Source organism: Myotis davidii, unplaced genomic scaffold (assembly GCF_000327345.1).
Source record: "Myotis davidii unplaced genomic scaffold, ASM32734v1 scaffold44, whole genome shotgun sequence".
Taxonomy (NCBI): domain Eukaryota; kingdom Metazoa; phylum Chordata; class Mammalia; order Chiroptera; family Vespertilionidae; genus Myotis; species Myotis davidii.
In genome coordinates this window covers 6,074,581-6,088,647 of record NW_006299705.1, presented here as the reverse complement: position 1 = coordinate 6,088,647, position 14,067 = coordinate 6,074,581, and the positions used below count along the sequence as shown (strand labels likewise).

Genomic DNA, 14,067 nt, shown 5'->3' with positions numbered 1-14,067 from the left:
CAGGCTCCGCGGCCCTGGGCTGTTAAAGTGTCGCGCGAATTGTGTTTTTGGGAAAAATAGGAAAAAGGTAGGTAGTTTTGCAGATAGGCCGGGGTCTAGGAAGACAGAGGCGGAGGATGAGGCCCCAAAAATCTTTAGGTCTGGCCCTGCCAAGGCAACCGCAGGTGGGACTTGAAATTTAATAAATCTAGGAATTGTAAATTATAAGTTTCCTAATTTTTCTTATTCCATTTGTTCAAATCGAATAATTCATTTCATAAGAAGCACCTTAGTAGTAATTCTGTTGTATTACGTTTTATTCTATAGTGTTACTAGTTCCGTGGATGGAATATCATTACAAGGATTTCCAAGTGAAAAAAATAAAACTGGAAGCAGGTTTTGGAACTGGTGAGAAGACTGTGAAGTGTACTGAGGCAACTGCGAAGAAAATGCCTTCCCTTTACATGCTGGGCTTGGATGTGGTTTTTGTTTTTTTTTAAGTGGGAGATTTTGCACTACTCAGCTTCCAAATGTTTAAGAACAGCTTTTCTGTTAAAAGACTAAGATATTATTTTATTTTTAAATACATTTTATTTATTTTTTACAGAGAGGAAGGGAGAGGGATAGAGTCAGAAACATCAATGAGAAACATCGACCAGCCGCCTCCTGCACACCCCCTACTGGGGATGTGCCCGCAACCAAGGCACATGCCCCTGACTGGTATCGAACCCGGGACCCTTCAGTCTGCAGGCCTACGCTCCATCCACCTAGCCAAACCAGTCAGGGCTTAAGGTGATTTTTTGTATCTAAATCAGCTTTAGTTGTTTTTGGCAGGAGCATGATCTAAATATCCTAGCATGTAATTTCCAGAAACAGGAAGTTTCCCGTAATTGCATCTGTTTGTACATGGCCAAATCCTACTTTTTCTTTTAGTGTTCTCTGCTTTTAGCACACATTACCATTTTGGCATGGAATCCATAAATGGTGATAATTTGCAGTCAGAGCAATTTATCATTTTTCGCCAGTTTTACTTACAGCTGCTAAAAATAAAGGTATCGTCTATTTGTTAACTCATATTTGTTGCTGCATATAAATAAATCACTAGAATACATCAGTTTAAAACAACAAATGTTTATTTTACACAGTCGCTGAAATTCAAGAATCTGAGAGTGGCTTAGTTGAGTGGTTCCCATGAGGTTGCAGTTTTGGCTGGAGCTGTGATTTGAAGGCTTGACTGGGGTTGGAGGATCTACTTCCACTCATGTGGTTGTTGTCAGACTTCAATTCCTCGCCAAGTGGGCCTCTCCATGGGGCTGCCCACACCCGGCAAATGGCTTCCCCAAGAGGAATGATCCAATAGCGAGGGAGAAAGAGACAGAGAGGGAAGGAGATGGGAGAGAAAAGGATGAAAGAGGGTGGAGAGAAATGCAGCAAAGATGGAAACCAGTCTTTTATAACATAATCGTAGAAATGACATCCCATTCCTTCTACCATATTCCATTGGTCATAAAGACCAACTGGTACAGTGTGGGAGGGGACTACACAAGGGTGTGAATACCAGGATGCATGGAACATTGTGGGTTTTCTTGGAGGCTTTCAAGCACCTTATTTTACCAAAGAGAGAAAACCTTTATCATATTCAGAGGTTCATAATAAACCACTTGAATTAGACCTGTTTCTCCACTCATAAAAAGCATGAAAACATGGTTTCAATTTTATCTATGCAAATGCAGAAAATATTTCCCAAAAGGTGTTAAATTGTGTATCATTCCAAGCTAAATCCCAAACACAGAATGTAAATATTTAAAGCTACTAATAATGTAAAAATAAATGTGTTAAGTGGTAAAAGATAAATTTAGATGGTGAGGCTTAGTGCCTGGTAGAAAAAACAAAGATTTTAAATAAAGATCAAATAAAAAATAACCATGCAAGTGTTTTAGTAATGAAAATTTTAAGAGAAAATAACCCTCCCACTGAAACATATGGTTATAATTTCAATAATGGATTTTCTTGCCTTTCTGCAATAAGATGCTTTTATCAATTACGGAGGAAAAGTAAGAAGCAATGCAGTCTTTTAAGATTCTAAACATAACCACATAATTCAAAGTAATTGAAGTATAATTGAAATTGTGTTCTTCAGTATAAATAGTATGCTACATTTGTATAAAAAAAGGAGCCCTGGTCAGCTGGGTAAGTTGGTTGGAGCATCATCCCTTACATAAAAAAGGTTGTGGGTTCTATCCCTGGCTGGGATGCATACGGGAGGTAACCAATGTTTCTTTCTCACATCCATGTCTCTCTCTCCCCCTTCCTCACTCTCTAAAATCAATAAAAACATAACTGGTGAAGATTAAAAAATATATAGAGGCAAAAAAATATATGTATGTATTTGCTATTACTGTACCCAAACTTAGGAAGATACACAAGAAACTAACAAAAATGATTATCTGTTGAGTATGGAGAGTGGGAAGAACAAGGTATGTGCATACAAGTTGACAGGCAAAACTTATATTGATAAGTTTTTTCTGATATGTGAATCATGTACATATATGGAACGTTTTTGTAATCACAAAGAAAAATTAAAACCTAGCATGGTTTGGAGGTTTATGGTTTATTTCAAGATATATTGTTTAAAAATGAGTAAAGTTATGCTTGCTATTAAAAAAAGAAAAGCTCTGTTATTTACTTATGAAACAATATCTAAATCGAAGCTGTTACAAACTTGGGCATTTGAGATACCATATCAGGCTACTTACTACTTTTATAATAATTAAATTTTAAGGTAAGACATTCACACAACACAAAAGACTATTTTAATCCTTACCCAAGGATATTTTCGCATTGACTTTTTTTTAGAGAGTGGGAGAGAGAGGAAAAGTCAGAGAAATATCGATGTGAGAGAAACCCATCAATTGGTTACCTCCTGCAGGAGCCCTGACCAGGGTTCCAGGGCCAGGGAGGACCCTGCAAGTAAGGTACATGCCCTTGACTGGAATTAAACCCGTGACCCTTAGTCCACAGGCTGATGCTCTATCCACTGAGCCAAACCAGCTAGAGCACAAACGACTCTTTAAAGTAAATTGCCTGATGAGGGAAAGTTTGGTCTTTTTACATATTACTTTTTAGATCTTCATTTCTTGGCTAGACAAGTTTAGTGCCCACCATCTAACAGGTTCTCAGGTTGCCTCTCATTATTGGTATAGTTATCCTCCTGGGTTGTTTTCCAACCACTTAGATTAGATCTATATTTCTATTGTAACAATTACTTTAACTTTGTCAATGATCTGCTTCACACATTCAGCTCCAAGAGGGAAAGAACTATTTATTCATCTTTCAACCAGTGAAGGCTAATAAAGTGCTCTGCAGATAGCAAGTATATATATGCAAAGTTTGTTCGATGGCTGCATAAAATAGCTAGATTTTCTTTCACATTTCAAAATTCAGAGAGTAGTATTACTAGTAAAAGGCATAAGACCAAAAACAGATCAATGCAGAGTGAGTACAAAGAACCATTTCTATTTTTTCACCTTTAAAAATATGAAGAACATGACCAAAATAAGCAACAAATGCATTCAGAGACATACTCTACGAAGAATACTTTATTTATTTAATTTCTTTTTATCCTCACCCGATGATATTTTCCCATTGATTTTTAGAGAGAGTGGAAGGTAGAGGGAAAGACAGAAACATCGATGTGAGAGAAACACATCGATTGGTTACCTCCTACAGGAGTCCTGACCAGGGCCCAGGCCCGGGAGAAGCTTGCAACCAAGGTATGTGCCCTTGACCAGAATCTAACCCGGGACCCTTGGTTCACAGGCTGACGCTCTATCCACTGAGTCAAACCAGCTAGGACTATAAAGAATACTTTAAAAGGTGCCTCCAAAGGCACATAATTCCAATTTTTATGAAATGTAGATTTAAAAAAACAAACCAAAAAAGCTATCCCATCATGGAAGAGCCCTCCACCATTTGGTTATTTTAAATTCAGTATTTATAGATTGTGCAATAATTTATATTGCAAAATAAACACACTATAGAAAGAAAACATAAATTGAGTTTGATATGTGATTGCTTTTAACTTATACTATTGCAATTAATTTCACAAGTTATGTGTTATTTAATATTTGCAACATTTCACACTGTTTTTGAAGTAGCTACTCCCATACGATTGATATTCTCCTCCATACTGTCTTTGGCTAGTACTACAGATGTGATTTAGTAGGAACCATATGACCAATCTGATTAAAATTCTTAGCCTCTCCTAACCTAAGACCTCAGTTCCTGAGTTTAACCGTTTTTTGGTCTTCAAGTTAAGATACTTCCTAAATATTTTTCTTAAACAGGGCTCTTTAGTATAATTTCTTTTTCTTGAGATATACAAGTTTTTTATACAAAAACATATATATTCCACTTAAGAATTAAAAAAGCATCAAAATATGATTATATTTTATATAACTTAAATGACAGGACTAACAATACACTCATTACTCTTTTTTTCAACACAACATTTCTTATTTTGCTGTTTGAAGTAAAGAGGAAAGTTCTGTAATAGTTTTAAATACATAGAATTTAACTTATGTTAATATTCTGTTATAAAAAATAACTACCATATAAAGAATTTAAAATATGCAAAAGTAATTAGTTCATTAAAGTTTATAATAAATACATTAGTGTCAATGAAAACATGTGAACTTGCCAAGAAACTTGTAAGGTTTAAAGGCAAAGTAATAAAAATCTGTTTCATGCTTCATTTATTGCTACATAATAACTATTTCAAGGGTCATCTGGCCTGTCGTCAATCACTTTTTATATAAGTGGCAAATATAGTGGTACACTTTGGAAAGAAAGGAGGAAAAATAATGTACTGCAATACAAAAATATTGCCTATTTATAAATTATTAAAGATTTATAAAACACATACCAAATCACATGTTCTCGCTATAAAAACAATATACTTAAATTACAGAAGCACAGTATCCTGAAGCACCCACAGTTATTTTAAGAATACCCATTTAATCAAGACAAAACCATATATGGAATAATTTGAGAAGAAAAAAAGGAAAATTCTGATTTTAATCCAAACAATCAGAGTTTATCTAGTCACGGAGGTAGGTCTCCACTCCAATTATACAAATAAGTTGTTTGCCTTATTCAAAGAACATCATATTAAGTCTAATATGGAAACTGGTCTGTGCTATTGAAGTATATTTTTAACAGACTTTAGAAACCAGCAATCTAACTGGCATATACAGAAAACAGATATTTCCCTTTATAAGGTTACATCTGAAAAAGAGCCTTCATTAAAATCGATCTTGGCATAAAGAGGTATTACTAAGTGCAGATACTTTGGCGTAGCATTTAAATAACACAACAAATGCTACAAATTTCTTGAAGGAGTAATCCTTGTCTTTTTAGTATTTTTTAAGTGTAAATCTTCAAAAACTAGATCGCATTAAGTTTTTAGAGATTGAAATTGTGCTAATGATTTTAAAAAGATCATTCCGGCCTATAAAGCAAAACTTCTATGTGTTTCAAGCATTAAACATATTTACTTTTAGTGTTTGTGGCATTTTAGCTTTAGTGCTGGAGTTAGTTTTAACAAATCAGTTTGCAATATAAATAATATGATTCATTAATATCTTTTCACTAAAAAAGATTTTCTATAATGAAAAATACTAATTCTATTTCTAATGGTAAACTAGTAGAGTTGGATGTTCCACCATGGATCACAGGTATTAGAGCACTATCAAGATCATTTAGATAATGCTGAGGAAGAAGTCGGCCTTCAGATCCTGCCTGAAATTCAACCTGGAAAAAAAAAAATCTTGGTAAGTCAACCCTAGAAAGTGTGCAATCTTGTTTAGCTCAGCAGATGAATGTAAAAATAATTAAATTAAAAATATCCAGTTTAAGCATGTTAAGAAAATAATTGACGTTTTATTCATAAAATATTCTCCTATATTTTTATCCATCTACTACATAAATTGTAATTGTTCCTCCCACATATATCATTAAAATAAAAAAATTGCCACTAATTCGTACTTTAAGTTTCTTCTCAATGAACATGTAAACACACGGAAGGGCTAGATTTTGAATGATTAACAACATAACTTAAATACAAACCCCATGGTATTAATAAAAATAATCTACTTTAAAATATTTTTGTTGTTGCATATTTAATATTTGAATTTAATGTTGCTGATGAAAGTTACATTTTAATTTGCCTAAAGAAATATTAACAGTGCTTACTCAAATAACACACAAATATCAGATATTTCCTTGAAAAAGGAACTTTTAACAGTGAGATGAAAATATAAGTTCCTTCCAATAAGAACTCTGAGTACAACACATCCCGCTGAAGAAAAGCAAATCTTCAGCTTTTGAACTCATTCATATTTAGATAAACCATTCTAAAGAAGAAACTGTTTTGTAATTTATTATACTGGATGTTGGAAACAGAAATGTGCATTACAATAATACTGGAGTACTATTTTTTACCTATCAAATTGGTAAAGTTCAAAAGTTTGATTACATACTGCTTTGATAAGTACGTGAGGGGAAAGAATGCTCTCACAAATTATGATAAAAATATAAATTGGTATAACCTCTATTTTAGACAGTATGGTAATACCTATTGAGTACATTTCGGACCAGACAATTCTACTTCTAAGAATGTTTCTGATATACTCACACTTACACAAAGGCAAAATATTGTGGATAATCTAAGTATCAATCAGTACATAAAAAATGTGTAAGAATTAGTTAAATAAGAGTACACTTCCTATATAATAAAAGGCCAATATGCATATCGACCAAACAGCGTAACAACCTGTTGCTATGATGTGCACTGACCACCAGGGGGCAGATGCTCAATGCAGGAGCTGCCCCCTGGTGGTCAGTGCGCTCCCACAGCGGGAGCACCACTCAGCCAGAAGCTCTGAGCTGGGTTCAGGGCTCGCAAGCGCAGCGGTGGTGGCAGGAGCCTCTTCCACTTCCATAGCCGCGCTAAGGATGTCCAACTGATGGCTGAGGCCCATGTGGGGAGTGGGCCTCAGCCATCAGTCGGACATTCCTCAAGGGCTCCCAGACTGCGAGAGGGCACAGGCCAGGATAAGAGACATCTCCGCCCGAGTGCATGAATTTCATGCACTGGGCCTCTAGTATATAATAAACTACTACTTTGCAACGTGTAATATCTCTAAGGTATAGTAAGTTAAAGAAGCAAGGTTAAAAAAATACAGTGTAAAGGGGGAAATGAAAAGGACACACACTTATTTGCTGGTACATGCATAAAATCACAAAGAATACATAAAAATGGGTATCATTTGATTGCCTCACCAGGAAGAATAAGAGGGAGTACTGAGGTGGACAAAAGGGTTTGGAGATGAGGATGGAAGGCGATCTTTCCAAGTCTATTACCTTACACAACTCTACTGGGTATCATTTACATTGTAGCCAGAAGTTAAGGCGCCAATTACATAGACTACAATCAGAATGCTGTATTCTGGAAATGTCCAATAAAGTTGTACTGTTATGTATACACTTTTATATACATAAAAAGTGTATTTAAATTTAAATCGTATGAATATGGAATCTATTCAGAATAATAAACTGAAAAACAGGAAGCATTGTTGTGGAGTAGGGGGTCATCAAACTATGGCCTGAAAGCCAATCGGCCCACTGTTTTTTATAACAAAGTTTCATTGGAACAAAGCCGAACCTATTAGTTCACATTCTATCTAGGGCTACTTCTGCACTATAATAGAAGAACTGAGTAGTTCTGAAAGAAATCATTCAGCCCGCAATGCCAAAAATATTTACTGTGTAGCCTTTTACAAAAAAAGTTTGCTGACCCATTGTGGAGAATAAAGGAGATAATCAACATGAAGTGTGTACACAAACTGATGTTCAACAAATTTTCATTGTCTTCATTCATCCCAAAATAAAAGGTTAAAGAAACACCTTTTGATTATTTTAATATATGATAAATTCATTTAGAAAATACATTGCAAAAACATGCCTCACCATATCAGTGTCAATGGAAACTCTGAGGCCAATTTTATTCATCCCATTACTCTTTAAAGTTTTCAGGTGAGGGCACAGTGCAGCACTACAAGCCATGGCTATTTCTTTTGCAAACTGATAACGAGTTGCTGAAATAGATACATCCTGGTCCTTTAGAAAGTAGAACACCTGAAATTAGGAAACAAGTCATGATTTAAAAATGCAACAATTGCTACTTTCATTTCAACTTTATTAACCCCTTCCCCAACAATTTTTTTGTTAAAAACGTTTCTTTTTCAGACTAATTTTTTTTTATTTTGGTTCTATATAGTATTTTTGATGCTGGTTATGAAAACAGTTTGTAACTCGTCTTCCTATAAACCATATTTTTTTACCATATTTTCTTAGTATACTCGTCGACGACTGAAAAAGAACATTTTGTGAAAACGAGTATACACGTTTCTGCCGGGGAAGGGGTTAATAAAATTCTAATGCTAGTGCCATGAAATTCATTAGCTTAAGAGCAATATATATATGAGCATTACACATGGACATACACACCATGATCTAAACACACAAACAAACCATGACTTATACTATAAGTTAACTTAAAACCAAAGGTTATGGAATTTGGAAATGACTTAGCTATTTTTGCCTAAAGTTAACCTGTAGCAACTGAGCCTTGTTAACTCAGTTTAGAGAAGGGTACTAATGAATCAACCCTGTAAGATTACCATCCTGTAAGGACATTTTAATAAAGTTAAGATAGAAAAAAGTAATAATGTTCTACAATTTCTATATTCTCTATAGTTTCTATCTTGTGCATGCATAAAATTCACAAAGAATACATACGCAGTAAGTAACACTGATTGTCTGACCTGGGAGGTAGAGAGAGGGTGAGTATGGAGGTAGACTAAGGGTTTAGAGGTCTACTGTATAATTTCATATCCCCTTCTTAAAATAAAAGAAGCTTTTAAAAATAACTTGTATATGTGATTATAAATTGACATCAACAAAATCTTTTAATTTTTGTTAAATAAGAGAAAAATGAAAATAATATGATCAAACAATATATTTCTTTATAAACAGAAATGGAAATGCTGCCAAAATTTAACTGTGAGCTGGCAGGCAGTGCTGTCATATAATAGCCTGAAATAAATAATACTACGGAAAACCAAATTTGGCATTGTAAAAGGAAGCCTGGTAAGAAATATGTGTCTCAAGATATAATGTAAAAAGTGTAATACACTGTACTTAAACATTCAGAGGCTGAGAAGTGGAAAATCTCCCAGTTAAAAAAAAACAAAAACCATATCTAAACACAGCATGTAAAGGGAAGGCATTTTCTTTTGCAGTTACCTCAGTACACTTTACAATCTTCTCATCAGTTTCAAAATCTGCTTCCAGTTTTATTTTTTCACTTGGAAATCCTTGTAACGATATTCCATCCACGGAACTAATAACACTATAGAATAAAATGAAATACAAAGGAAGTATTACTACTAAGATGCTTCTTATGAAATGAATTATTAAATTTGAATAAATGGAATAAGGAGAAAAATTATGAAAGCTATAAATTTAAAACAGCAGTAAGGTATCTCAATTGCATATAAAATAATTAAAACTAGTTTATATTCATTTACCAGGATTTCTTGATGTGTAGCAAATTTTACCTACTTTTTCATATGCCCAATTCATACCTGAGGTTTAAAATATCTTAGTCTTGCCCTAACTGGTTTGGCTCAGTGGATAGAGCGTCGGCCTGTGGACTGAAGGGTCCCAGGTTCGATTCCGGTCAAGGGCATGTACCTTGGTTGCAGGCACATCCCCAGTGGTGGGTGTGCAGGAGGCAGCTGATTGATGTTTCTCATCAATGTTTCTAGCTCTCTATCCCTCTCCCTTCCTCTCTGTAAAAAAATGGGGAGGGGAGGGGAGGGGAGGAGAGGAGAGAAAGAAAAGAAAAGAAACAAAATGGGTAATTGAAAAAAGGAAGGAATGAATGGCAGTAATATTCTGTAAGGCCTCTAAAGTATATATTATTAAATTCAGTTGTTTGTATTTACAGTGAGTCAGTATAAAATAGAATAAACATCCAAAGGGACTCCTTTACTTACTTGACAAAAATAGGTACCCTACCACAGGAAAAGTGTCTTGCATCAAGCCCACACTGCTACACAATGGACATACTGCCATTGGCCCCCTCCCAATTGACCACCCTTCAATAATTGACAGCATCCTGGCCAAGAAAACATACATGAGTCTGGTTAGGCATATGTTTGAAAAAGAGACTGAATATAATAATTAAAGTATAAGCACCGAAATTCATGGTATAATTTCATATTTATTCATAAAAGATTTCTTTATATTAACAACATGTTTTTATCCTGCCCCTTTCCATCAAATCAATTACATTTTAGTAACAAAAAGTTCTTACCCTTTGTTTCCTTTTTCTTCAGGATCTACCCAGCAGATGTCCACATACTCTCTCAGGTCTACAGCATCAACTTTCCCACATGTAATCTTAAAGTCTTTTTGTTCTCGTAGAGCTAACCGCAAGCCATCCATGGTCTCTGGAGTTATTTGCACCATTAAGCCATCTGAAAATGAGAGTTATGTTTCATATTTATTTTACTAAATATCAATTTATATGTCTAAGCCATAAAATTTATTCCAAAATACAAATGTATTTTGTTATTTGAAAATATTTAAAAATCATCTGTTAAATCATTTTAATGGCTGTTTTTTATTAGGAAATAAGAAAACTATTTCACAAAGGATTAATTTTTTAATGGTAAATAATTTTTTTTAAATGAATGGTTAAAACTTTTCCATTTCTGGCTATGATACTAAACTAACTCTTTCATAATAACCAACCATAAAACTAAATAAAATGTATGAGGCAACTGTTTCAGTAGTAGACAGTAGGAAATGCAATACCATGATCCCTGTAGGAAAATTCAACAAGTGAGCCCAAAGTTGCCCAGGCAAAGTCTTAAGCCAGCAATGGTCCTACTGGCTTAAGAAGCCAGAAATAATAGACTGGAAAGTCCTTGAATCTGAGGTCAAGACAAAGAAGAAGGGGCACCAAAAGACTTTGTATAAGGGTCACTTTGTGTCATTGGACTAGAACTGGGGAAGAGTGCTGGAGGTTGAGTTCAATCAGCAATGGCCGTTTATTTAATCAAGCATGCCTATATAATGAGACTTCTACAAAAATCCACAAATATCCGGTTTCAAGGAGCTTCTGTGTTGGGGAACACATCAAGGTGTTAGAAGGGTGATGTGAAGGAAGGGTGGTGGTACGCCTGGAGAGGGCATGGAATCTCCATGACTCCTTCCCCATACTTAGCCCTGTGCTTATCTTCCATTTGGTTATTCTTAAGTCATATCCTTTATAAATGCTTTATTATAGGCCTGTAAACATAAATGAAGTGTTTTCTGAGTCCTGTAAGCTATTCTAGCAAATGTTTGAACCAACCTGAGGAAGAGGTAGTAGGATCCTCTGATTTACAGCCAGTTAGAAGTATAAGAGGCCCTAGACCTCTCATTGGTATCTAAAGTGAGGGGCAGTCTCGTGGGACTGAGCCCTTAACCTACGGGGTCTGTGCTAACTCTGGGTGGTTAATGTCAGAACTAAATTGTTGGACACCCGTTGGTGCCAGAGAACTAGAAAATTAACTGATGTGAGGGGAAAAATCCACACATTTGGTGTGAGTAAAAAACCTCTCTCATTGGGAGAAATGAATCAGTGATGCTGGATCAAATCCCTTTCAAATGCAAAAAAAATGTGAATGGATCCCTATCTGACTGGTGTGAGTAAAAAACCTCTCTCATTGGGAGAACTGAATCACTGATGCTGGATCAAATCCTATTCAAATGCAAAAAAATGTCAATGGATCCCTATCTGATTGATACATGCATATTAAAGGCAGAGCTTTAAATCTTTTGGGACAAAACAGGAGAACATCTTTTTAACCACAGGATGGAAAGATTTCTTAAATAAAAAACATTAACCATAAGAGATTAATAAATTACATTGTATTTAAATGAAGACTTTCTATTAAAAATACACTATAAAATGGTGTAGGAAATCTACAGTATATAGAAAACTATGCAACTATAAATCAGAAAAATATACAAAACAACAGAAAAATGGACAAAAGATGTGAACCGGCATTGCACAGAAGAGACAACATATATGTCCAATAAATATGTTGTAAGAAGCTCTACTTAATAGGGATATGCTAATTATGACCATGTTCAGAGATACCTACCAGATTGACACAAATTAAGTAGTCTGATAAAACTAAGTTTGGAGAATATGAAGATCAACAGGAAATCTTAAATAATGAAAATAATTTAGCAATATCTTGTAAAGTTAAACATTTTCTAATCTATCAGCCAAGAAATTCTACTCCTGGAGATATACTCCAGAGAAACTCTTAGGCACGTGCCCAATGTCGACACACACCAAGAATGCTACTAGCACCATTGTTCATAATAGCAAAAACAGAGAACCAACCCAGATGTTCATGATTGAAAGATAAATAGTCACACATTCACAAAATAAAATATTTAATAACATTGAAAATAAATAAGTCATAGCTGCTGGCAACAACATGGATAAATTTTAGAGACATAACATTGCATGAAAATAATGAGCTCCATAAGACTGTGTGAGAATGATATCAATCTTATAAATCTCCCAAATAAACATATTATTTAGGCATATTTTTATACAGTGTAAAAAAATTAAGCAAGAGAATGATAAACAGTATTCAGTCTGGTAGTTAATTTTTGGAGAGAGAAAGAAGAAGGTGTAAATAGATCCAAATATTGATCACGTTCTAATTTTTGGGCTGCAGAATGATTTCACAGAAGCTTGTGGTACTTTGGAGAATATGACATAACTTACATATATCCTTTTATATAAATATCAAATACAGTTTCAAAAAGAAAACTTCACATTTTTACATTAAAACAATCTTAAAGATGAAACTCCTACCTTCAACTATGCTGGACTTAGCAAGAAATCCTGAAGATGATTTTAGAGCTCCATTGAATACTACAAAACTTGCACCTGTCACTGATAAAAAAAAAAAATACAACAATTATGTTTTAACCTGCTCTATTTTAGGTTATAATATATTTGCTAAATATATAATGTGGAGCATGGCACATTTTAAGTACCTGATAAATGCCATGCCCACACCACTTAAAATTAGAAAGCTAATAAATAAGATAAATAATGCATTCAAGTTAATGGTTATATCTAATAATTGATGGACAGTTGTATTAATTAAAATGTTTATGTTGCCCTAGCAAGTTTGGCTCAGGACATAGAGCACTGGCCTGCAAACTGGAGGGTCCTGAGTTCAATTCCTAGTCAGGGCACATGCCCAGGTTGCGGGGTTGATCCCCAGCAGGGGGCATGCAAGGGGCAGCTGATCAATGATTCTCTCTCATCAGTGATGTTTCTTTCTCTCTCTCCCTCTCCTTTCCTCTCTGAAATCAATTTTAAAAATATATTAAAAATAATAAAATGTTTGTGTCTGTGTCAGGGAGAGTGTGAGAAATTGAACATCCACTACTAGTGAGAGCATAAATCAACAATCTCTGTGTAAACAACTTGATAATTATCTACTAAAATTACAAATAAATGTATTCTTTTATGCACCAATTCCATTTTCAGAAATTAATGGAACGGATACAATGTTATTCACAGTATCTATATATATAAAGAGCCCGGGGCCATAGCAACCAAACAGATGACCGAACAGGCTGCGTGGGGCTACAAGGCCGGCAGAGGGTTAGCGAGGGACGACCAAATGACTGAACAAGCAGGCTGCGTGGGGCGACCAGGCCAGCAGGGGGGTTGGTGAGGGACGACCAAACAACTGAACAACAGGCTGTGTGGGGCGACCAGGCTGGCAGAGGGGGCAGTGAGGGGCGACCAAATGACTGAAGTGAGGCAGTGAGGGATGACCAGGCCAGCAGGGGGGGGGGGGGGGGGCGATCAGGCTGGCAGGGAGGGCAGTGAGGGGTGACCAGGCCAGCAGGGGTGCAGTTGGGGGCAACTAG

General features: G+C 35.3%; 1 protein-coding gene across 1 annotated transcript in view; it reads right to left on the bottom strand.

Annotated features, from left to right (window-relative positions):
- Nucleotides 1-4,617: 4,617 nt before the first annotated feature.
- The window catches only part of ZFYVE16 (zinc finger, FYVE domain containing 16), a 42,407-nt gene continuing 32,957 nt past the window's right edge, over nucleotides 4,618-14,067 (bottom strand). Inside the window, exons 14-18 of the mRNA XM_006775477.2 lie at nucleotides 12,992-13,072; nucleotides 10,421-10,583; nucleotides 9,346-9,451; nucleotides 8,008-8,175; nucleotides 4,618-5,790 (exon numbers count right to left, since the gene is read on the bottom strand). Of these exons, the coding sequence (XP_006775540.1) occupies nucleotides 5,629-5,790; nucleotides 8,008-8,175; nucleotides 9,346-9,451; nucleotides 10,421-10,583; nucleotides 12,992-13,072 (680 nt within the window). The 3' untranslated portion in view covers nucleotides 4,618-5,628. The remainder of the gene's footprint in view (nucleotides 5,791-8,007; nucleotides 8,176-9,345; nucleotides 9,452-10,420; nucleotides 10,584-12,991; nucleotides 13,073-14,067) is intronic.